We start from the raw sequence: 25,472 nt of genomic DNA on the forward strand, positions 1-25,472 counted from the left end.
CATATTCAGGAAATCCCAATAGTGGGGCACCAATTTCTACTACTATGAACAAAAATTTATCGTCAAGCGCAATAATATTAAACCAGACTTCGCAACATGTTCTATAATATTTGCATGCTTCCAAAAGTTCGTAGACATAAGCACAATACTTTCAAAAGTTCCTAAACATAAAAGCACAATGCTTCCAAAAGTTCCTAAACATATATAAGCACAAAAACTAACATATTCATCCATAAGTAGTTCCATTTTTCCATTTGCATTCTCACAGTTGTCCCCGCCGAGTTTTCATATCTTGAAAGTGTTGCATGATTGTTTCATTAGGAATTCCATCAAAAACATCTCTCTCTATGTAGACCACCAAGCTATCATTCAACCATTGATCACTCATCTTGTTCCGCAACCGATTCTTCACAATGTTCATGGCTGAAAATACTCATTCGACCGAAGCGGTTGCAACCGGTAAAAGTAATGCCAAAGTTAAGAGCAAGTAAACTAAAGGATACAGTTTCTCTCTTCCCGTCTCTACCATTTTTTCAGAAAGATCAGTGAGTCCATTCAACCTCAAGAACTCATCACTACTGTACATATCAAAAATGTACATATCTAGTTGATCATAAAGTACCATAAGGTCAACCGGAGAAAATTCTTTTGGACAAAATTCGGCAAGACGAAGCAACTTTTTCTTGTCAAAACTAGAAAAGTAGTTGCGTGGATCCAAACATGCCACACAAAGTAGCAACTCACTGTTAGCCTTGGTCAAATGATCATTCAGTTCTTGAAGTTGCAAGTCAATAACAGTGTATACTATCTCAAATCAATAATGATGCAAGTTTGTTGTTTCTGGAGCATTACGTCTTCCTCGCCCTCGAAGTACAAACTTGTCATCCATATTGGGGATATTAATTTTCTTTATCACACAAAAAGATACAACATCCTCAAGCAAAGATTAATCCCACCCACTGTCCCTCATCATTTGGAGCCTTATCTTGGACATTTGAACCAAAGTCAGAGCATTCACAATTTCTTGATCTTTTTTTCGTAGAGCTAGTGATAACTTCGACGTAATAGCCAAAACCGCTCTCATCAAATGAAGATTGAGTACAAACTCAAAAGATTGCAAATTGTCCATCAATACATTCCACTCTGCTTTTTGGTCTGTGTTGGAACCTTCCTCCGAAATAATTTCAAGAACATGAATCACTGAATCAAACATACCCATCAATCTAACTAAAGTTCTATAATGAGATCCCCAACGTGTATCACCAGGACATTGGAGATTGGTTTCTTGGTTTAAGCCTTGCCCACTTGAAAGCTCTCCAATGCAAAGTGCCTGAACAACTGTTTCTAGTTGTTTCTCCCAAAGAACACCACAACATTTACATGACACACCAACAACAATCACCACTCTATTAACAAAATAAAAAAGCATGCCAATTTGCTCTTGTTTTTTTGCCAAGCCCACAAGAGCCAATTGCAATTGATGTGCAAAGCAATGAACATAATATGCACATGGATTTTCCTTTAGTGTTAGAGCTTTAAGGTCATTAAACTCACCTTGCATATTGCTAGCTCCATCGTACCCTTGTTCCCTCAATCTGGATGTGCTCAACCTAAGTCGACAAAACAAATTCTCCATAGCATCCTTGAGTGACAAAGCATTGGTATTGGCAACATATTGAATACCCAAAAAATGCTCAATGACATTCCCTTTTTTGTCCATGTATCGTATCACAATTGCCATTTGCTCTTTGACTGATACATCACAAGCTTCATCAACTAACACAAAAAATTGTGCATCATCAAGTTCTCTCACAATCACTTTGATAGTTTCACATGTCCGCAACATTTACAATATCCTTTTGGATAGTAGGAGCTACCAATTTAAGATTTTGCGGAGCATTGTCGAATGTAACACCTCTCACTTCTTCATTGTGGTCGGAGAGAAACTTTAGAAGTTCAAGGAAATTTCCTTGGTTACTTGAATCGTCAGACTCATCATTACCATGAAATGGAAGTGGGCCAGAGGATGTGCATATATACTATCATATATGTATCAGTGTATCACAAATTCACATCTCAGTATACAAAATTCCTATGTATCGTCGACATCACCATCCGACCGTCCGACACATAACATACATATGATATAAATATATATTATATATAAATACATACAAAATCTGGTCCAGAAATAGTGACAGTCAGAGAGATTGAGAGAGAGGAGGAGAGAGAGAACTCAGTGGTGGCTTCCTGCTGCCTGGTGGGTTGGGTCGGCCACGGACGACGGCGATCGGTAACGGTGAGTCTTGGGTTGGGTCAGGTGGTCGGTTGGTGCCTATGCTCCTTTTTTTTCTCGAACGAACGAGAGAGAAAACCTGAAAACGTAACCCACTTTTTGTTTCTTTTTGCTTGCTCCCTGTGTCCGTCCGTCCCTGGCGGTGGGTCGGAGCTCGGGTCATCGGATCAAACACACGGCAACGGGGCTCTGTTGGTGGCCAGTTTGAGATTGTTTCCCGGACTGTCTTGCACCTGATACCAGAGCTTGAACGAGGAGATTTTTCGGGCTGTTTTGGAGAGAAAATGAAGCTGTGTTTTGGAGTTGGAATAGAGCTGATTTCAGAGCTCAAATGGATTGATTAAAAGGTGGGTTTCGGTTGGAGAGTGTTCGGTGGTGGAGGCTGGAGGTGGTGATGGTGGTTTGGACTGGAGGTTGTGCTGGCTACCTCTTCTCTCTCTCTCTCTCCTCTGCCGTGTGTGTGTTGGTCAAAGAAGAAAAAGAAGGAAAGAAGAAAATCTTACCTGGGAAGGAGAAGAAATGTTGGTGGGGTGGTGTATATAAAATGGGTTTGGATAGCATGGGAGGTAATACCTCCTGGGCAAAAATGATGTGTCAAATTGGGAGAGAAAAGAGGAATAAAAGGTGGGATTTGGCTCTCTCCAATCTCAGCCGAAAATTTACAAAATGGGGGAGGGTTTGCTCCGGTGCAACACATGCATACACTAGGAAAATCACTTGCCGGATATACATGCACACAATCGATTACGAAATAAAATTTGGTGTGACGTTGAAAATAATTTTTCGCATTAAATAAACTAACGAGCAAAATAATATTTTTGGTTTTGATATTTATTAGAAATACCGGGTCTTTACAACCTATCCCCTTAAAATATTTTCGTCCTCGAAATTAGAACTATCAGTTGAAAAAAAAAGTGGGTAGTTTGCATAAATCGAGTCTTCTTGTTCCCATGTTGACTATTCGATTCCTCAATGTCGCCAAGAATTTTTGACTCGGTTTGCATGTTCTTCTCTCATCGATCAAAAATTTGTGCAGGTTGCTCCTCAAAAGTTGTGTCTTCGTAAACATCCCCAGTTGAGAATGTGAGCAATGTGGGCCCTCTACTCCCACAACATGTACGAAAGGAATACATTGCGAACCATAGCGATTTGCGGCAGCTCTGCTAATCGATAAATGACCTCTCGGATTCTCTACAGAATCTCAAACAGCTAGTTGCAACTCAGCGAGAGCTTTCCTTTCATTCCATAAAATGATACCACATTCTGGCTTGATCTCTAGGAAGAAAATAAAATACGTTAAAGGCAAACGGTCTAGTCTTCTTGTCGGCGTGGCTCTTTATTGGCTTTGAGAGATCAGGAGTCGTCAATGTATCGCCTTTCTCGGTTAACTCTTGAAAGTTTGGTACTTATCTCTTAGAAGGTGGGTACTCTTCTCCGAAAGAAACGAGAGGATTACAAGAATTTTCAAGAGGTTCAAACATGAGTCAAATGTTCAAAGGTCAAAGCACCAAAAAGAAAGTACGAACAGATTCTCTTCTGCGAGTCGAAGTACTAGTAGTTTGAGTTGAGTTGGAACACGAGGACAACGAGAATTAAGTTAACCGAAGTCAAACTCAATGATGATTTGAAATTGGAGGATTTCATCATTGGAATAGTGTTGATGAAAGTTTAACATACGAATGAAACACACAAACGCTTGGGCTTTCAATCATTGCAATGGAATAAAAAAAGGGTTCTTATAAAAAAAAATATAGATCTACTGCGATAGGTTTTGAAAAGATTATGAGGTCCAACAATGAAACCGAACTAGATATTTGTTTTGCACCCCATCAACCAAGTGCGTTTCAAGCATCTAACTTCGGTTATTTAAAAGAAGGGAAAAAAAAAATGGAAACGAGTTAAGAGTAAACAATGACTTTCGAGTCCAAAAATAGAAAAAATCATTAGTAGAACAATGATTGAATCTTACTAGCTCAAGACATGATATAAAGCTCAAGGAAAGTAAAGCATAACAACAATATGTGCGTCAAAGGACTTGACAACTTCAACATTGAAAATCGAGCTAGGTTTGCAAATTTAGAGTTTTGAAAGGTCCAAAGAACATTCCATTGTGATATCAAAAGAATTTGAAAGTTGTGAGTGGTCTCTATACAACTAGAACCAAAAATTATTTAAAACCGCTGAGAGCGCACTAGATGAAGTTAGACGATGATTTCACTAAGCACATAGTTTGCGAGGGATTAGGAAGGTTATGCTCATATATAATTGAGTAAACTGTTGGCTTCACAAGCAATCTAATCAACTAGAGAAAAGTTGAGACAAGATGAATTTTAGGGATACCCAACTCCCACAAGAAAATGTCACAAGAATTTGATGTTTGAAATATACAAAGAGTTCAATGATTTGGGATTTAATCGAATTTGTAGCTCCAACAATGAAGAGTCACAACGAAGGTGATTTTAAGAAGAGTCAAGAGAGATTGAATAACAACGAGAGGTTAGAAAACAATCGATCGAATGAGAAAGGGAATTTGATGAATAATCGTCAATAACTCTTCTATCTCCCTTCAAAGAGTAGGACTACCATTGTAGAATGAATTTTTGCCTCTCTGATAGCAGCTACTAATGGTGCGAAGAGTGGGTAGTCGATCCATGTCCAAAATCATCTACTCAAGAATAGTGCCACAAATAGAGTCCACGTTTCAGTTGCTTGATCACGTATCACTAGTGGTTGACCTTTCCCTAGATCGGGTAAGAGGCCAAATAATGCATACCACCTTTTTCTCTGATGTTTGAGAATTCCAACAGCTTCTCAATTTGCTTAACAACGATTCCCCTCTCATTGGGGTGGGCTCTCTGTAGGACGTAGGTAGTCAACATTTGCAGAATTGTGATTACATTGTGCTCGTATTCCTCGATCTACTAGCTTGAGGGGTGTACAACTCTTAAGGTTTGGGTGTCGGTGCATCTACGACGGTGATCGCTCGAACAAGTTGCAAAATCTCGAGGTTACTCAGTATCACATTGAGCTTCGTGTTGCATTGACCTCGACATTGATGATGTGGGCGGCAATGACGTTGGCATTAGCGTTCATGCAAAGTTAGGGTTAGGGGTTTGTAATTACGGATTCATAGTAAGGATTTTTGTAACGCCCCCAATTGTGGGTACGTTAATGAGGCATTTATTACATAATAAAGAGAGTCTGGCTTATTATTACATCATAAATACGTCATAAGTAAATGGTACATTTATTCAACAAGGAAGGAAACTAGGGTTTCTAATACTCTCTGCTTGCTCTTCCATCCTAGCAAGCTCCTCTGCTCCAAAAGCTTCCACGATGAACTGTTCGTCTTGAACATCTACAAGGTCTGACACATTATACCAGCGTCGCCACCGATATAATATGTCAGGGTCACAAAAGGTAACACCATGAGCTACAAAAGCTCAGCAGAACAATCCCATACCCGCTAACCCATAACTTACAAACAACAGGTTATACAATCATCGATTTCCACATGATACATGTATACACAGCTAACAATGACACATCCATATTCGTTAATCAACTATCGTTGGTGTCCAAGATTTTTTTGAGTTTCTCCTACGCGACGTGTCATAGACCGCGTCATCATTTTCATATACCGTTCAACCTTTCCAAAATCATTTTTGAACACACCCAACCTTGGTTCTGCCGTTCCGGGTTCCCGAGTATTCTCATAATGGTTCCGCCGCACCGGGTTCCCATTGGCACACAATTGCATTGGCTCCTCTCCGCGGATAACCAAGCCACAATTCAAAACCCTCGGTTCCGCCGCTCCGGGTTCCCGAGTATCCCACAATGGTTCCGCCGCTCCGGGTTCCCATTTGGGTTTTCGAAAATTCATCCCTCGGTTCTGCTGCTCCGGGTTCCCGAGTATCTCCACAATGATTCCGCCGCTCCGGGTTCTCATTGGGATTTTCACAAATCTTTCTTTTACACACGCACACACACAACTCACATTATGCAACCAAAATCGGTCATAATGTAGTTTCAAAATATTTCCTTCCTCGGAATACATTTCCTTTCATTAATCACACCCTAGGTGCCATGTTTCTACTTTCTCGGTTCTCGTGTCTCGTTTACATGCAAAGACTCCACGGTAAGACAAAAGTAAGCATGAAACATTCTAACAAGATCATCCAATTCTATAATATACCACAAGTAACACAATCGATTCATGTATACAAACTCATACTCCTTGAAATATCAAAATACGAATACTTCGATTCACATGGTAACGTTTTAACTTTCGAAAACCGTTCTTTCTTAGAAATTCAAAACTACAACGTTATACATGAGTAAGTAAGTAAGTAAGTAAGGATTTCCTTACCGTTCTTCTAGGCGGTAGTAACGGCTTACGGACGGTAATCGGCGGTCGGACGGAGTAACTTCCTACGGGAGCTTCCGGTAGCTTCGATAGAGAAAGGTTTCTCTCGAAACTTGACCTTGGCTATTACTACTACTACTTTTGGATCGAAGGGTAGTCGGGTGGCGGTTTAGTGGCGGTCTTGGATGAGTTTCTTGAAGAACACAAGAAGAACTCAAGAACAAGAAGAACAAAGAATTTCTAGAGAGAGAAGTTGTAGAATGGAAAGGTGTGAGTTGAATGGCATGGAGGTGGCTCTATTTATAGCCAAAACTTTGGCCCTCTCTCCTCTCTCAAGGCCCCCCCCCCCCCCCCCCCCCCCCCCCTCTCCCCATCTCTCAATTTTTGACACTTGTCATGCAATCTTGGAAGATCAAAGCCTAACCCTAGGCTTGCATGGCTAAGATTTGTACCAAGGATTTGGTTATGGAAGATTTTGGAAGATTTGATGGAGAGAAAGGATAAATTGTACAAGATTTGGTCTTTAAAACAAACCAAGAAAGGACAATTGGGAGGTAGATTTTGGCTGGGAAGAATATTTACCCATGGATTTGAAAGGATGAAGAAGATCATGGTGGTACAACCCAATCTTTCTTTCTTCTCCCTCTCTCTCTCTCCCCCTCCCTCTCTCTCTCTCTCTCTCTCTCTTTCTCTCTCTCAAGTACGCTACATATATATATATATATATATATATATACACATATAATAACATAAAAGTACAAAAGTATAAGATTTTCAAATCCAAATACCCTATTAAAGAATTACAATTAGGCACATGCCTCATTAAACTAATAGATAGAGTACATTTAGGAAATCTAGGGCCTATATATAATATTGTATATGCACACATGCCTATATATACATAGGTACAAAAAAAAATCAATTAAATATAAGGCCTAAGATTTCCCCATAAAAAAATAATATAGGTACTAGTACTATAATATTAAATAAGGTACTAAAAATCTAGGGATTAGATATACTCCAATATTTTAATGCATAAAATCACATGGGAATCCAAATCTTGATTATTTAATAAAACCTTGTACCTTGTTGGAAGATTGGGGCTATTACCCAATGGATAATAATTCCCCTAATGGTTAATAACCACTGGATAATAGAGGGGTGGGAGAATACCCAATAAACAATGCATATATGTACTTTGCACATGTGTTGAAAACATATATAATACTATACTATATTTATGTACTAATCCACATATTTTAATAGGAGGCCTATTGTCCAATGGACAAAGATTACCCTAATATCTATTGACCAATGGGTAAAGGCAAAAGGTTCAAAAGGTTCATCTAGTAACTGGGTGAGTTTGGTTGCTCGGTTCCTCCAAGTAGTCGGTTGGAATCTAATTTGATTGGCCCCGAAGGACTAGAATCTAATTACGACGGACTACAGAAAGTAAAAATAAGTAATTCAAATAAAATTCAAATATTTAACGAAATTTTTACCTTCCAAAAATCAGGGCTGTTACAATTTTGAAATTGCAAGAATAGAAGAAAATTTGAAATTTCATATAGAACGATGTGCATTGTATTATATATATATATATATATATATATATATATATATTTAAAATGAGAAAGACAATTAAAAGTAGCTATGTAGAAAGTACCACATATCTATGCAGAAAGTGCACATGGCTAGACTCGTTCTCACTACAGTTAGCTCTAACTACTCGTCATACATGCAAGACTTAAGTTTTCTCACGGTACGTTCTCACAATGGCCCTAACCTTTCCAATCAATCGCTGATCGTAGTCTAAACGGGGAAGGAAAATCCTCTTTCAGCTTGTACTCAATCTTCTAGGTAGCCTCTTTGTCAACCTCAGTCTCTTCTCCCACGCTTATCAAGGTCTTCATCTTTGAACTGCCACTTTTTTGACTTCGTTGATCGGCTCTATATATACAATGGAAGCAAGTTCTTCTATCTCTTTCTTAGGATTGTGGGCTTCAGTACTTTGATGGAATTGATTTGAGCGACGGCTACTAACATTATTATATGCCACTTCTTAAAATAGAATCGTATAGTAGCTAAGATAATAGATGTGTTTCACGCTTAACTACCTAGGATAACACTCTTGGAAAGTGATCTACCCAATCTACCTGATAAGCACCCAAGATTGTATAATCTTGGTGCTTAAAGTCCTCTAATTTGCAGCGTTTCAATCCTTAATTCATCATTTTTAGTCCATTTTGCACGTAAGGTTTTTTTTTGTTTAGTTTCAGGTTAAACGTTGAATTAAGGCAATTTTTGTTGCTAAGGATCGCTCTCGGAAGCATCCAAGAGTCAAAGGCTATGTGGCGGCTACCCTCCAAGTCCCAACGGGTGTGTTTTATTGAGTGGCGAGAGGTGATCGGGTTGTCACGGGCCATTTGGTACAAGGGCAAGCTTGAAATAGTTTTCTGCTGACCTTGTACCGGTACTGTGAATTGCCCAGTACCGGTTCCCACTGTCCAGAGTTGGGATTTTTCAGCATTTTTGAAGACCTTGTACCAATACTAGGAGTTGGCCAGTACCGGTTCAGCCTGCAGAAAAATCCACGTTTTTGCTACTTTTTCAACCTTCCACTTTTGGGATATTTTCTACTTTTGGCTACTTTTAGGATATGTTTGAGATACTTTGTGAGAGAGAAGAGGCCACCTTGTTTTTAGAACTCCATTAAAAGCTACCAAGCTTTTGTCTTAATTCCGTCAAGAACTCCTTAAGGTATTTGTTGTTTGTTAATTTCTCATTTATTAAAGTTGCTTGTACGGACTAGATCCTTACTAATATCAAATTTATTTTCATTTTCGTTGGTTAAACATGTTCACCATTTCTAGCATGAATTCTAGTCTTTTCAATATGTGTGAGTAGTCGTTAGGCTAAGTCTTGGGGTAATCTTTCTCGAGGACTTAGGCGGTTTTTTGGTTCTCAAACCTTTGGGCTTAAAAGCATGGTTTTCGGAATAGGGCTTAACTTGCATTTTTGGTCTAAACAAGGGGTGTTAACTCCTTGGTAAGGAGCTTAGTCAAGCGGTCTTGGCAAGTGGCTCCACCGAGGACTCGTGGCCTCCTATGTGTTCGATTAATTTGCCAAACAAGATATGTAACGCCCCCAATTTTCGGGTACATTAAATAGACAATTTTATTGCAACTTCAAAATAGAGTCCGGCTCATTATTACATCACAACCTCTGTAAGAGTACTTTCATTACACAAGGGAAGGAAAACTAAGGTTCCTAACTACAGCTCCGCCTGTTCTTCCATCTTAGCCAGCTCTTCGGCTCCAAAAGCCTCCAAGGTGTACTATTCATCTTGATCATCTACAAGGTCTGATACACTATACCAGCGTCGCCACTGATATAATATGTCAGGGTCACCAAAGGTAACACCGTGAGCTACAAAAGCTCAGCAGAACAATCCCATACCCGCTAACCATAACTTACAACAATAGATCATATACAACAGACAGTAACAATAACACATCCACATTCGCTATTCAAACTATCGTTGGTGTTCATGATTTTTTGAGTTTCTCCTACGCGACTCATCGTAGACTGTGTCACCATTTTTCATATACCGATCAACATTTCCAAAATCATTTTTCCAGACACCCAACCTCGGTTCCGCCGTTTCGGGTTCCCGAGTATCCTCACAATGGTTCCGCCGCACCGGGTTCCCATTGGCACACAAAACTTGCATTGGCTCCTCTCCGCAGATAACCAAGCCACATTACCAATGAAGCTACCACGTCCGGCCCCATTGGCAATCTTCACAATGGGCTACCATGTCAGGCCACATTGCGGTTTTCACAAACATTAAATCACCTCCAATGAGACTACCACGTCCGGTCCCATGGCAGCACACACCACACAATGAGCTACCAAGTCCGGCCACATTATGGTTTTCAAAATCCTTACACACAATGGGCTACCACGTTCGGCCACATCGCGGTATCAAAACACATATTTTCATTAACCTCACCCTAGGTGTCATGTTTCTAACTTTCTCGATTTTCTTGTCTCGTTTTCATGCATAGACTCCGCGGTAGGACTTTTCACAAAAGTAATCATAAATCATTCATTGTAATCTTGAAACTAAACTTGCAAGATCATCCAACTCTATATTAATCATCATGCTCAAACCACAACTTAAAGCATAACGCCACATGTACGGACGCCTTTGGAGTGAAAATCACTTATGCTTTATCACACCACAAGTAATACAAGCAATTCATGTATGCATGCTCATAACCATCTTAAAGATTGAAATACGAATACTTCTATCAACGATAAGTCTTATCTTTCGGAAGCCGTTCTTTCTTCCTTTTTGGCAAGTTCTAAACAACATATGTTTATTGAAGTAAAAGTTCCTTATTCAACACGTTCATACCATCATTAGCAAAACGAATTAGTTTACCATCATGTATTCTAAACATAATGACGATAGATAACCTTATCTACTTAAAAATACTTCAAGTTATACTTTGAACTAAGGAGTAGAGACATCCTATTTTTCAACATATGGTTCTACACTATACTTGGGTTTAGTGGACGAGGGACTCTACAAGATCGTAATTTCATTTCAAGATTTTAGTAAAACGAGCTTGCTAACTATTTCTAACACATTAACTTGCCTTATCTTAAGCAAAAATAACTAAAGTTATACTAGGGAGAATGAGTAGAGATTAATCTACCTTGATCCGAAACTAGTCGGGGCCGAATAAGCTAGTTGGAAAATTCGACGGGTGGTGAAACTCGCAAATTTGGACCAAACTTTGAATGGCAATAACTTGATCAATCTTTGGCCGAATATGATCGTTCTTGGGTCGAAATCAAAGCTCTAGAAGCTCTCTACAACTTTTGTGAAGGAAGTTGATCCTAGAAACTACTTTAGGTAGGAGAAAATTGGTGATAAAGGAAGAGACAGTGTGCTGTCTGGAACTGGAAATCCGAGATTTTTACTGAACTTCGGATGTCAGTATCTTTGTCATTTCTTGACCGATTAGCGTGGTTCTTGGGTCTAACTTGAAGGTCTCGAAGTGTTCTACAACTTTCCCGAAGGGAGTTGGTTCTAAGAACTACTTTAAGCAGGAGAAAAATGAGGATTTGCAAAGGGCAGTAGGCTGTCTGGAAAACGAAAATGGTTTCTAGAGAGAAGTGAGAGCAAAGGAGTGAAGGTGTAAGAATGGCTTGGAATGGCCTTGTATTTATAGGCAAGGCATGTCCCTCTCTCTCTCTCAACCGAAAATTCTCTCTTTCTCTCTCTCTCTCTCTCTCTCTCTCTCTCTCTCTATCTCATCTTTTCCTCACTTTTAAATCTTGATTGAAAGCTTGATGGGTTAGATTTTGGTACTTTGGATTGGATTTGGAAGGATTTTGTGTAAGAAGATCAAATCTCTCCCATATCTCTCCCTCTCTTTCTCGGCCCATCTCTCTCTCTCTCTCTCTCTCTCATGTACTAGTACGTATATATATATATATATATATATATATGCACAAGTAAATATATATAAGTACATGCAATCTATTAAATCCTCTTTTACAACAAACCAACAAGATAGCGTAAAGATTTCCTAATAATCTAATAAGCACATGCTCCATTTAGAATATTATATTAGGGTACCTAGTTCATATATTTAATAACACAAGGGTACTAAGTACACACACACACACACACACACATATATATATATATATATACATATATATATATATAGGTACATTTAAGTACTATACAATCTAGTAAGATTTTCTAATAAACTAATCAAATAACCACATGTTCCTATGACATTATTATATTTGTGTGCTTATGAAATCTAGGGTAACAAATCTACATGGTACATCTATATACATATCTTTAAGTATATAAGCACATGAAAAATCTAGGAAATGAATTATTTAGTAAATCCTAGTACTTGTTGGAAGATTGACCCTATTATCCAATGGATAGTATTTTCCCTAGCGGTTATGGACCAAAGGTTAAAGAAGTAAAGTAATCTATACTTGAATTATATATGCATGTACTTTAGGCATGTGTATATACCTATATATAACTGTATCTTTGTACTTTAACAAATCTATCAAAAGATCTTGGATGAAAAATCTATTGTCCAATGGATAAAAGTTTTCCTAACTTTTATCGTCCAATGGGTAATGGTTAAAAGGTAACTAAATGGATTGGTAGTTAGGTTCTTCCAATTAATTGGTTAGAATCTAACTATGCTTTGCGAAGTAGGATTTCTAGCCAAGAAATATAAATTTTAAGGACAAAAATTTAAAACGGATTATAGAAATTTAAAAGCAATTTTAAAAGTAAATCCAAGTAATTTCAAATAAAATTCAAATATTTAACGAAATTTTTATTTACCAAAAATCAGGGTAGTTACAAGATGGTTCTCCTCCGATTAATCACATCTTTTTATAAACATAGTCTTTAAAGCCAAATCTTTTGACCGTGAGCACAAGGTCGTGACTCTCGCTTGAGTTATAATCGAGAACCGATAGCGGCCTTTGTCAAGGGAAAGACGATCCCTAGACTTGCCTCTTTTAGTTCATAAAGCACATTTCTAGTCTTTTCCTTAGTTTCCACTTTCAAAGCAAAACTAAGTTGGCCGTCTTAAACACCGCAATCCACCATATAAAACCTAGAATCCGATTAAGCTATTTTCGATTTTTTGTGGCTACGATCCCGGACTTTTTGGTTATTATGCTATCGATGACCTAGCCTTGCGCTTGGAGTTTTCCAACCTTATATTTGAAGGCGAGGTTGCGGAGCTAAGCATTTTTGGCGCCGTTGCCAGGGATTTCATAATATAGCTTATTTGGAGGTTCGACAAACCACTGTAAGTACTCCATTTATTTTTCTTTGTGTAATTTGAACTCAACTTAGCGGATACCTCTAACCGAGCCACCAATTCGACTTGAGTTCTAACCTCCGTTAAGGCCAATGGCAGACCAACCGGCAGCTCGTACTTTGCATGATTACCCAACTCCGGAAAGAGGTCCGCAAGTGTCACCGATAGCCGTTCCAAATTGCACTGCTGTCAATGCGTTTTCTTTCAAGCCAAAATATCACCGGGTTATACCAGAGTTTCGGGGGCGTGAACTTGAGGATCCTTATGCTTACATTCGGGAATTTAAGACCATTGTTAGCACCTTTGTGACAGGGCCGGGGCAATTAGACCAAGCTCGCCTGAAGTCATTCTCTTTCTCGCTCAAAGACAAGGCCAAGCAATGGTTCCACTCTTTGAAGCCCCAATCTTTGCTCATGTGGGGGGAAGTGCAAGATGTGTTCACCACAAAGTTCTTCCCGGTTAGTCGAACCAAGCTTCTCATGGACCAAATTCAAAATTTTAAGTAAAAAGATGGGGAGGTCTTTTACAAGTATTGGGAACGGTATAAGGATTTACTTGCAGCTGTCCCACATCATAATTTTTCCATGTACTTGGTGATTAATTATTTCTATTTGGGTTGTGATTGGGAGTCCAAGTAGCTCCTTGATACAATGGGAAGCGGTGATTTTATGGGGAAGGATCCCGATGCCGCTTGGGAATTTTTAGATGCTTTGGCAGAGAGGGCTCAAACATAGCAATACATAGATCCGGGTGAGCAAGCAATGAGAAATCAAGGCCTAAGTGGCTCCGGCAAGTTTTCAGTGAGCGAGCATAATGGTCTCGAGACAAGGTTAGACAAGTTATCGACAAAGTTGGACAAAATGAAGTTGGACGTGGTCCAAGTGAAAGAAGTGAAGGAAGTTTGACAAGTGGAAGAAGTGTGTGTCATTTGTGAGACCGTGGGTCATTCTACCGATAATTGCCATACTATCCCTGCCCTTTGGCACCATTTTAGTCAACTTCCTCCGGAAGATGTGTGTGCATTGAACCAACGTTAGGATCCGTACTCCAATACTTACAATCCGGGGTTGCGGTCCAATCCAGCTTTCCGTTGGGGAAATCAGAATGAAGCGGGCACTTTGTCAACTTCTCGAGCTCCCCCTCCCATTCAGAATCTCACACTTGGCAACAACCTCAGCTTCAAGGCCTGCCATAGTTTCCTATAATTCAAGGCCTACCGGGATTTATTCCATCCGGCCAATTTCAAGGACAAAACCAGTTTCAGCAACAACAAACACCTCCTCCGCGATGATCTTTGGAGGATACTATGAATGCGTTCTGTCAAATGCAAACCACTACCAATGAGCAGACGGCTCAAGCTATGAACGACATTCGTAATCAAGTGGACATATTGACGACCGCAATTGGTGTGTTACAACAAGAGAGAGGGAAGCTTCCTACTCAACCTTTGGCAAATCCACAAGGTCAACATTTGATTGGTAGCTCTTCGGTGACTTTCCTCGAGCAAGCCAAGGCCATTATTTCGTTGAGAAGTGGGAAGACGGTTGATAATGCTCAAGTGGAGCCACCAATCATGCCAATCTTGCTACCATTTCCGACACCATCAAAGCCGACAACACCAAATGGGGAATCTCCCAAGCCAGCTCCTATGGAAGAAGAGAAAGGGAAGACAAAAGAGAGTGATGTCCCATAAGCCTTCACTGTTCCCGCACCATATCCCAACCGGTTAAGGACGCCGGCCAAACCCAATTTGAACACCAACATCTATGACGTGCTCAAGCAAGTGACGGTTAACCTTCCCTTGCTCGACGCTTGTATGCCAAGTTTCTTAAAGACTTATGTACAGTTATGGGTACCACTTATATTGTCGTAAGTGTATAGGTGTAAGTATGGACTTTAGTAAAAGTCTATGTAGAAACAGTATGAAGCAGGAAAAACCAATTATATGTAATACTATTCAGTGATGTAAGTTATGACGCAAGCTACTCCTCCTTATGCCTATAAAAGGAGGGCTTTACCTACTGTAATAACCACGTTAGTACAAGTCAGTGTAAATCAGCGTGTTTTCTACAATACATCTCCCTGTGGTGTTCTCTCTTTGATGGTGTTCTCTCTTTGATCCTAACCTATTTTGTGTTTGTACCCACTTCGTGTCTGTCCAATTTGGTATCAGAACCATGGTGTCTATTCTAGCTTAAACCGCTTCTAGGAACTTCTTTTCCAAAACCACTTCAAATCTTTTCTAAAAGAAAAATTGAAGCGTATGCTTTGTGGTTGCCTTTCAAAGGATCCTCCACATCAGAAACTTCATTAACTATTTTGATTAAAGAATTTTGTATCAGTGGGTTAAAAGTACCGTGAGACTTTGGCTTTTGAGCAGTGTGTCTCAGTTTAACTACCCTAGTATACAGAATTTTATTAATTAAAATTAGTTAAAGATCTCATATTGGAAAAGAAAAGATTTGTTGTATGAGGAAACGAAGAACCCATATTTTTATCTAAAGAATGAATTATCTGTTTTCTTCTCATTCCTCTGCCACCTTATCTCTTGTTTCGTCACAATCATCCACCAGTAGAAATTCCTCCACCTCTTCTCCTAATCTTGAGTACCTGTATGAATTTGAATATCTTCCTGATGATAGTAAGGTTCCTCTTACTGATCTCCCTTTCCTAAACCCATTTAATGCCTTTGTTAGACCTCAAACCTCTGTAAAAAAGACCGTCACCCAACTCTTCTCCACAAAATGACCAACTTTTGTAAAATAGTATGTCCAAGCCTCCCAGTTTGATCAATGTTTCATAGCAGCTACAGAAGCTAAACAACTTTTACCCTTGGAAATCCCAGTTGATTTGCCTCTCCTTTGGCAACAACAAGGATTTACTCACCTTCACTTTGGAGCAATCAAACTGGCTATCACTTTCCATGGCAGAAAAGGTTTACCTGTTACTTCTAGACTTGCTCTGGTAGACACTAGGTTTATACAGTATCAGCACACATGTATTGCTATAGTCCAAACCACGTTAAATGCTGGAACTGTGGTCTTTACCTTTTACCCCAATTTCAACATGCCACTAGTAGATCCTCATCTGCTAACAGCTCTGAAGGTGCAAGTTCAAATTGGTGGTGCCTCCCAAATTTCTACCACATATGCAGCAACCCTTCACTATCAAATGGCCTATCGCCTTTAAAACCATGCCCTAGACATGTCATTGTTGGGATTTTTAGTCCTTCGCCGCAACGGAAGCACGCCACAAAATTAAACAAGCACAAGAAAAAATAAAGAACACAAGATTTCCGTGGTTCGGTCTCAATACCTACTCCACAAACAAAAGAGAAATTCCACTATATTGATCGAGTATAATGAGAGAAAAAATATTAATCCCCAAGCCCACGCTCACTAATATTTTTTATCTCTCCCTCACTCTCACAATATATTTTTTCTCTCTTGCTTTCACCAATTGTGTATCTCTCACACACATTGCATATATCTCATACCAAACCAAGGTATATATACATGCAAACTATAACAGCCGTATGGAAGGAAACCAATATATTGCATGGCTAACCAATTTGGTATTTCTCTGATTCTCTTTTCCTAATTAGACTTGGACTTGGTCTCCAAGCTTCACCAAGATTCCAATCTTTAAGGAAACCACTCCCAAATCAAACACCACCCTTGGTAGATTTTCATGCCAATAGCAATTCCTTGCTCACTGCCAAATCACGTGAATACATCTTCCAAACCATAGGAAAATTATCCAACGTGGGTGAAGCACAACAGTCATTTCCTTCCTCCACAGATGAAGCCCTTTTTCTAACTGTCAATGCACCTCACCAAGCTTCCTGTGTCCATGTTCCACATCAGATTTTCCGTCCTGAGCTTCTCAAGCTACTCCTAGAGTCTTGGGTTACAGCTTATGAGAAAAACCAACAAAAGCCCATGCCAGTTCAATCCTCAAATCCAACTTTCATCCCAAAACCTGATGGTACAGTGGAGATTTCATTCCCAAGAGAAGTCTCATCCTCATCCTCCACCCATCATGTCATTTTTCTCTCGAGAATTGACATGTTCGTAGATGGTTCTAGACCTGGCCCTCCAGTTAAATATTTTCAACCCAATGGCCTTCCAGTCTTCTATTTCAAAAATCCAGAAACAGGTCATTGTTATTCTGATGCCTGTGACTGTCATGAGTGTCTAGAAGACAGTCTTCTAGAAGATGAAGAAGACTTTGAAAATCCATGTCCCATATGTCCTCTGTCACCTTCCACTCCTTGTAAATCTCCACCTCCTCCTCAACCCCCATCTAATAATGGTCCTTCTGCTCAACCCAGTTCACCTCATCCTATTCCTAGACTGAAGCAGATTTTCCTCCTTTGGAGTTTCATAATTCTCAAGAAAGAACGACCCATTGTCATAAAATTCTAGACTTTACTACCATTCTCCCTGATGGTAGCACCAAAGCAGTGTCAGCAGCGGAAGCAACAATAAATTGGCAGTCAGCAAATTCTCTAGCTCAAAACAAAATTCTCTAGAGAATTGCTAGCTCTCAACAAAATTTGGAGAATACTTTCCATAAGAAGTTATCATCTTTGGAACTTCTTATCAGAGATTTGCAATAAAAAATTCAAAATATTCATCAGGAACTTCTCCAAATGGCATATGCCAACCAAGCATTTTCAACAGCATTTTACCAAAAGGATGCTGAAATGAAGCATCTAAAGAATCAACTTCAATCTCTCCAAGCTCAACAGTATTCTCAGCAAAAAAGCCCATTTGACATGTTTTCCTATTCCTTTCAAGAAAGTTTTTTTGGGTATCCTCAAATGTCTCAGCCCTTACCGATAAACCCTATCTTAGGATTTGGTGAGTCCAATATCTTTGGGAGCTCGTCAGCTTTTCTTCCTCCACCAAAAAGACCATCTCTACCAAAACTTCCTTTCCCAAAGCCCCAGATAAAACCTATCCGACCTCCAACAATTCCGTCTCCACCATCTACATCTTCCTCTACTCCAACTACCTCCACTCCTTCTAAACCATCTGATCCAAATTCAAAGTCACCCCAGTTAATGGTTCAGTCAACTTCTAACCCTTCAAAAAATCCAATCTCCACTCTCCTACATACCTTAGCCACTATACCAGAAACCCCATCTCCTGAGCCAACCATTGAGTTTGATTCGGATACTGAATCCATTGACTCTATGCCAATTCCTCATGTTTTCATGATGAACCCAGAACATTCTCCAGAGGAACATGTTGAAGATCCTATTATTGAAGAAGGTCTTGAGTTTGACACACCTCCAGAAATTCCAACCTTTGATTCCTTCTCACATTCCAATATCCATACCCATGGTTTCTCCTTTGATAACATTCCCCCATCAAAATGGTTGGATAAGCTTTATGAGATTCATGGTTGGTGCACTGCTGCTATGCTCTCTCCAAATGCTACACTAAGTATTGTCATTACTAAGTGTACAACAAAATTCCATGGTCGTCTTTGTCAATGGTACATGGCTCTTGGTGAACACCGACAGCTGCAGCTTAAATAATTGCCAACCCTTGATCAATTCATCTCAGTCTTGCATACTGAGTTTCTTGGAGATCATAACAACACAAAAGAGTTTGTTCAAGAGGAATATCTCAGCATGAAGTGTTGTTCACTTAAAAGAAAAGATCTGGAGATTCATTATGATCGTATGCCTCAAAGATTTTATCTTCTCAACAGCATGGATGTTGTCAACCTAAAGCAAGCTTTTCTCAATTCCCTTCCTGAACCATTGGGAAATGAGACAACAAGATTACTTCAAACAAAAGGCTTGACACTGAATGCAACATCTCTTGGCGGTATTTACCAGCACTCCTTGATTGCATTGGAAAAACTGTGCAATCACCAGAAATTCCTCAGAACTCTTGAGGAATAGGGACAACTTCTTGGCAAAGCATGTGACCGGCCAGACCTATCTATAAAGTGTAAAGACAAAAAGTCCACTTGCCGTCCTTCATACTGGAAGTCCAAATACTTTCAGAAATGGAAGTTCTAGTCTCCTGGCAAGTTTCCAAAGTTTTCAAAATCTAGCAAGTTGTCACGCCAGAAAAATGGAAATTTTTCAAGAAGAAAAAGTTCAGAGGGCAACGAAAGTCTGATCGCTGCTACATATGCAGAAAGAAAGGGCACTATGCCAAACAGTGTCCAAATAAAGCAGTAAGGGACAAAATGATTAGCTCTTTGAATCTCATTGATGATGATCTTGAAAATGCCGATGTCGAATCTCTATTTTCTATTGATAATGAAGCAACAGCTGAAGCAATCCTTGCATTCACTTTTGATGATTCATCAGAATTAGATGATTCTTCTGATGATTCTGACTGATTCCCCTATGAAATCCAAACATTTGAGTTCTCAAACATCATGGTAGCTCAACCCTTAGCCAAGGTCAAAATCTTACTTGGAAAGTATGAGAAACCTATACCAGTTATCGCTTTCTTTGATACCGGTGTAGCAGCCTCCATTCTCAACCCAGCAATCCTCCCCAGATCCGACTGGCAATCATGTTTCAGACCCTTCATAACAGCCAATGGAGAAACTTTTGTCATCACTCTGATCAATAAGACTATTACCATCCAACTTTTCCCTGGATACACCATAAAACAACAAGTCTATGGTTCTGATCTCCCAGGGAAAGATTTATTGTTAGGCTTTGATATTCTCCAATATTTCAGCAGAGTCTCCTGGCTCAAAAAAGGCTTGAAATACAAAAACTACTTGTTACCCTGGACCATTCAAACAAATCTCTTTTCCATAAAAAATTTCTCCTCCATCAAAGAAGCCATCATCCAAACTTCTTGTGCTGAATCCCATTCCCAGTTTCTCACCAAATGTTCCAACCTACTATGGAAAAACCCAGAATTCTTTATTTCTCTTCCCTTTAAGAAAAATGAAGACATCAACCCCATTAAAGCTACCCATCATGGAATGAACCCAGAACACTACCAGTTTGCTCTTCAAGAACTCCAGCAACTCAAGTCAAAAGGTTTGATTGAGCCCACAACTTCTCAGTGGGCATGTGAAGCATTTTATGTAAACAAAAGGACAGAGTAGATAAGAGGAAAGCTTTGCCTGTTTATCAATTACCAGCCTCTTAATCATTTTCTGCAAGATAACAAATTCCCTCCTCCTTGGCAAAGTGTTCTTTTGCAAACTTGCCTAAAACTCAAATTTTCTCAAAATTTGACTTGAAAGCAGGTTTCTGGCAGCTGGGCATCCATCCAGATGATCATCCCAAAACTGGTTTTTGCATTCCAGATCACCACTTTTAGTGGTCAGTCATGCCTTTTGGATTAAAAACAGCTCCATCATTATTTCAAAAGGCCATGATTCGGGTATTTTCTCCCATTCTGTCCTCAGCACTAGTCTACATTGATGATATTCTACTCTTTTCTCCAGATATTGAGTCTCATGCTATCTTACTACAAACTTTCCATTCCCTAGTCCAAACCCATGGTATCATGCTCTCAAAGAAAAAAATGCTTCTCGCTCAACCAGAAATTGATTTTTTAGGGATGCATATCTCTAAAGGTCAATATACCCTCCAGCCTCATATAGCCTCTCAGCTTGACCATTTTCCAGATGAAAATCTCACAGTCAAACAAGTTCAACAGTTCATTGGGATTGTTAACTTTATGGTTGATTTCATTCCCAACCTTGCCCAATACCATACTCCTCTCTCAGCTCTACTAAAGAAAATCCCTCCTCCTTGGTCAACCCTTTGTACCAAAGCTGTCAAAGACCTCAAAGCCATAGCCAAAATTCTTCCTCCATTAACCATACCTTCAGATGGGAAAAGAGTACTTCAGACAGATGCCTCTGATCTATATTGGGGAGCAGTTCTTTTAGAAGAAAACACAGATCAAAAACACAGAATTTGTGGATTCAAGAGTGGTGCATTCTCTCCAGCAGAAATTCATTACCACTCTACTTACAAAGAAATTCTAGCAATTAAAAGGAGCATTGAGAAGTTTGAATTTCATCTAATCGGTCATCATTTTCTAATTGAGACTGGTATGATGAGTTTCCCCAGCATGCTCAAGTTCAAACAGAAGCACCTTCCAAAGGCACAGTTGCTTAGATGGGCAGATTGGTTTTCCAATTGGAGTTTTGATGTTGTTCACGTAAAAGGAAAAACAAATGCCCTCCCTAATTTTCTGTCAAGACTCAAAAAGAAAATCAACCAGTTTTCAAAAACAAAACCACATTTGTTTATTCCTAGTTGTTTCCCAATGATTTCCTGTTTCCATCCAGTTAATCTTCCTGTCCACATTTAGTGTCATATTTTGGAGTTAACCCTTCTTTCTAGGTGTGTCCAAATGTGTCAAAACCTTCAACATCTCTGCATTTTCAAGTATGGTCTTGATGAAGGTCCCATAGGAGGTTTACCTTTCCATCCTGTCTATCCCTTTCTCACTCAGTTTGAAGTATATGACCACAATGTCTTTTATTTCAAAAGGGAAGCCTATCTTCTCTTATGGTATTTAGTAGATGTTTATACTATAAGTGTCAGTTTTAATAGATCAGCAGTATTGGTTTATCTGGCACATGCGGCATTCAATTAGGTCCATTCTCCAGAGGATTTCTTTTTGAAATTCCTCTTACTCTTCGGAAGCATATCTTTCTGGCAACAGAAGATCAGACAAATCCCTAACAGTGCAGGCGAAAATCTCCAATTTGCTTTTCGGACAAGTCGCAACAACAAATGTCTCCCTTATCCAGATGGTTCTATCACTTGGCGGAAGGAGTATCACACTATATTCCTCTCTGCATATCCAGAGCCTCAGAGAATCCAGATCAATAGTGGAAATTATCTTGTCATGACTCAAACACTATGTTCACTCAATGGATTAACACCTGCAGAAGTTCCCTCATCTCTCCTCCATTATGAATCTGCAAACTGGAAATTCAATGATACTTATCCAGAAGAATTGCGCCAAAATATCCGCTATCTTTTGGAACCGTATTACTTGACTGACAGAACTGAAGACTATTCTAGAGAGAGTGCTTCAGATGATCCAGAGTAACAACCATGTGCTCATGCCAACTATCTCTTTTGTGCGATGTAATATAAAGTAAAAGTAGTGCTCATGTCATCCTTTTCGGAAGGGGTAAAATGTGTGTCACAAGTCTTGTGAATAGTAATGATCAATTATGTAGTCTTGTGAACAGTAATGTTCAATTATAGGTACCACTTGTATTGTCGTAAGTGTATAGGTGTAAGTATGGGCTTTAGTAAAAGTCTATGTAGAAACAATATGAAGCAGGAAAAACCAATTATATGTAATTCTATTCAGTGATGTAAGTTATGACACAAGCTACCCCTCCTTACGCCTATAAAAGGAGGGCTCTACCTACTGTAATAACCAAGTTAGTACAAGTCAGTGTAAATCAGTGTGTTCTTTATAATACATCTCTTTAATGGTGTTCTCTCTTTGATCCTAACCTACTTTGTGTTTGTACCCACTTCGTGTCTGTCCAATTACTCACAAACGCAAGCTCCAAGTGCAAAAGAAGGTATTTTTGACCGAGCAAGTGAGCTCGCTCTTTCAGTCGACCCTTCCGCCTAAGTATAATGATCCGGGGTGTCCTATGATATCCATCACCATTGGGGGCAAGGTCGTGGAAAAAGCTCTCCTTGATTTCGGCGCAAGTGTTAATCTCTTACTGTTCTCGGTGTATGAGCAACTTGGTTTGGGGGAAATGAAGCCAACTCGGGTAACTTTGCAATTGGCGGATAGGAGTATCCAAGTTCCAAAGGGGATGGTGGAAGATGTGCTTGTTCAAGTCGACCAATTTGTGTACCCGGTTGACTTCGTGGTTTTAGACACATGTCCAGTGCTGGCGGCTCAGGCTTTCGTTCCAGTTATTCTCGGGCGACCATTTTTAGCAACATCCGATGCCATGATCCACTGCTGGGATGGTCGACTTAACATGAGTTTTGGTAACATGAAGATGCAAGTCAACATGTTCCACATAGGGAGCCAAATGGGAGATGACGATGATGTATGCGGGGTTAGCATGATTGATTCACTTGTTCAAGACCATGTCGATGAGTTCATTTGCAAGGATGAGTTGGAATTAGCAATTACGTCTGAAGAGGCCGATTTTCTAGATTCCCCCGAGGTTGCGTATTTTTGCTCCTTGCTAGATGAGGAGGAAGCGTGTGGCATAACCCCGTGGATTCCAAAATTTGAGGAATTACCTCCGATTGAGAAGCGAGCTGTTCCATCTTGTGTGGAACACCCGACGCTCGAACTAAAACCACTACCGGATACACTCAAGTATGTTTATCTTGGCGATAGCCAAACATACCCGGTGGTGATCTCTTCCAGCTTAAGCGAACTTCAAGAGTTTGAATTGCTAGCTTTGTTAAGGAAGCATTCAAAGGCTATTGGGTGGTCCATAGCCAATATCAAAGGCATCAATGCATCCCTTTGCTCTCATAACATTTACATGGAGGATGATGTCAAGCCATCATGCCAACCTCAATGACATTTGAACCTGATCATGAAGGACGTCTTGCGAGCGAAAGTGCTCAAGTTATTGGATGTCGGCATCATTTACCCGATAGCGGATTCTAAGTGGGTTAGCCCGATCCAAGTGGTACCTAAGAAGTCCGGGGTGACGATTGTGAGAAACGACAAGGATGAACTCATTCCAAAGCGTATCCAAACCAGACGGAGTGTATGTATTGACTACCAGAAATTAAATGCTAGTACAAGGAAAGACCATTTTCCTCTTCCATTCATAGATCAAATTTTGGAAAGGGTGGCTGGCCACAAGTTCTATTGTTTCCTAGATGGGTACTCCGGTTACAATCAGATTGAGGTGGCCATGGAAGATCAAGAGAAGACTGCATTCACGTGCCCATTCGGGACCTTTGCTTATCGTCGTATGCCGTTCGGGCTTTGCAATGCCCTCGGTACCTTCTCGAGGTGTATTATGGGTCTTTTTAGTGACATGGTGGAGAAAATTATGGAGGTGTTCATGGATGACTTTTCCATTTTTGGTGATTCTTTTTAGGCGTGTCTTACCAACTTGGGGCTAGTGTTAGCCTGGTGTGAGGAAAAGAACTTGGTGCTAAATTGGGAGAAATGTCACTTCATGGTGACCGAAGGCATTGTTCTCGGCCACATTGTATCCTCAAGGGCATTGAAGTAGATAGAGCCAAGATTGACTTGATTGGGAACCTCCCTACTCTAAGATGCTTGAAGGACATCCGTTCTTTCTTGGGACATGCCAATTTTTGTCGGCGGTTTATCAAGGATTTCAGTGCCATTGCCCGGCCATTGTGCTATTTGCTAGCCAAAGATGTCCCTTTTGAGTGGACACCGGCTTGTGAGGTCACCTTTACCAAATTAAAGTCAAGTCTTACCTCTCCACCTATTGTGCGGTCTCCAGATTGAGAGTTGCCATTTGAGCTTATGTGTGATGCTAGTGACTACGCCGTCGGGGCTGTTTTGGGCCAACGCAAAGGGAAAGAGCCGTATGTCATTTATTATGCAAGCAAGATGCTAACAAGGCCCAAATGAACTATTCAACTACTGAGAAGGAGTTACTTGCCATAGTCTTTGCATTGGACAAGTTTCGGTCTTACTTAGTGGGAGCTCCAATCACCGTTTACACTGATCATTCTACCCTTAAGTACCTTTTCACGAAGCAAGATGCCAAAGTGAGATTGATTCGGTGGATTTTACTCCTGCAAAAGTTTGACCTCACAATTAAGGATAAGAAAGGCGTCGAGAATGTGGTGGCTGACCATTTGTCTCGATTAGAGTTCGAAGACCACACTTCTCATATTCCTATCGGTGATTCTTTTCCCGATGAACAATTGTTTGGAATCTCCATAGCTCCATAGTACACGGATATAGTTAAC

General features: G+C 39.9%; 2 protein-coding genes across 2 annotated transcripts; one reads left to right on the plus strand and one right to left on the minus strand.

Moving 5' to 3' along the window:
- Positions 1-433: 433 nt before the first annotated feature.
- Positions 434-1,741, minus strand: LOC131306757 (uncharacterized). Its single transcript, XM_058333179.1, has 2 exons — positions 961-1,741; positions 434-804 (listed from the first exon to the last, which is right to left on the minus strand). Exons 1-2 carry the CDS (start codon positions 1,739-1,741, stop codon positions 434-436), a joined length of 1,152 nt encoding a protein of 383 aa, XP_058189162.1.
- Positions 1,742-23,185: 21,444 nt separating this feature from the next.
- Positions 23,186-24,088, plus strand: LOC131306758 (uncharacterized). The gene has a single exon (XM_058333180.1). The coding sequence runs from the start codon at positions 23,186-23,188 to the stop codon at positions 24,086-24,088; it is 903 nt and encodes a 300-aa protein (XP_058189163.1).
- Positions 24,089-25,472: the final 1,384 nt, after the last annotated feature.

This window comes from Rhododendron vialii, chromosome 11a, assembly GCF_030253575.1.
Source record: "Rhododendron vialii isolate Sample 1 chromosome 11a, ASM3025357v1".
Classification (NCBI taxonomy): domain Eukaryota; kingdom Viridiplantae; phylum Streptophyta; class Magnoliopsida; order Ericales; family Ericaceae; genus Rhododendron; species Rhododendron vialii.

Coding starts and splice junctions, on each gene's coding strand:
- LOC131306758 (XM_058333180.1), top strand. CDS start 23,186: ATGATATCCATCACCATTGGGGGCAAGGTCGTGGAAAAAGCTCTCCTT.
- LOC131306757 (XM_058333179.1), bottom strand. CDS start 1,741: ATGGCAATTGTGATACGATACATGGACAAAAAAGGGAATGTCATTGAG. Junction 805..960: donor GCTCCAAATGATGAGGGACA/GTGGGTGGGATT, acceptor GATTTGAGATAG/TATACACTGTTATTGACTTG.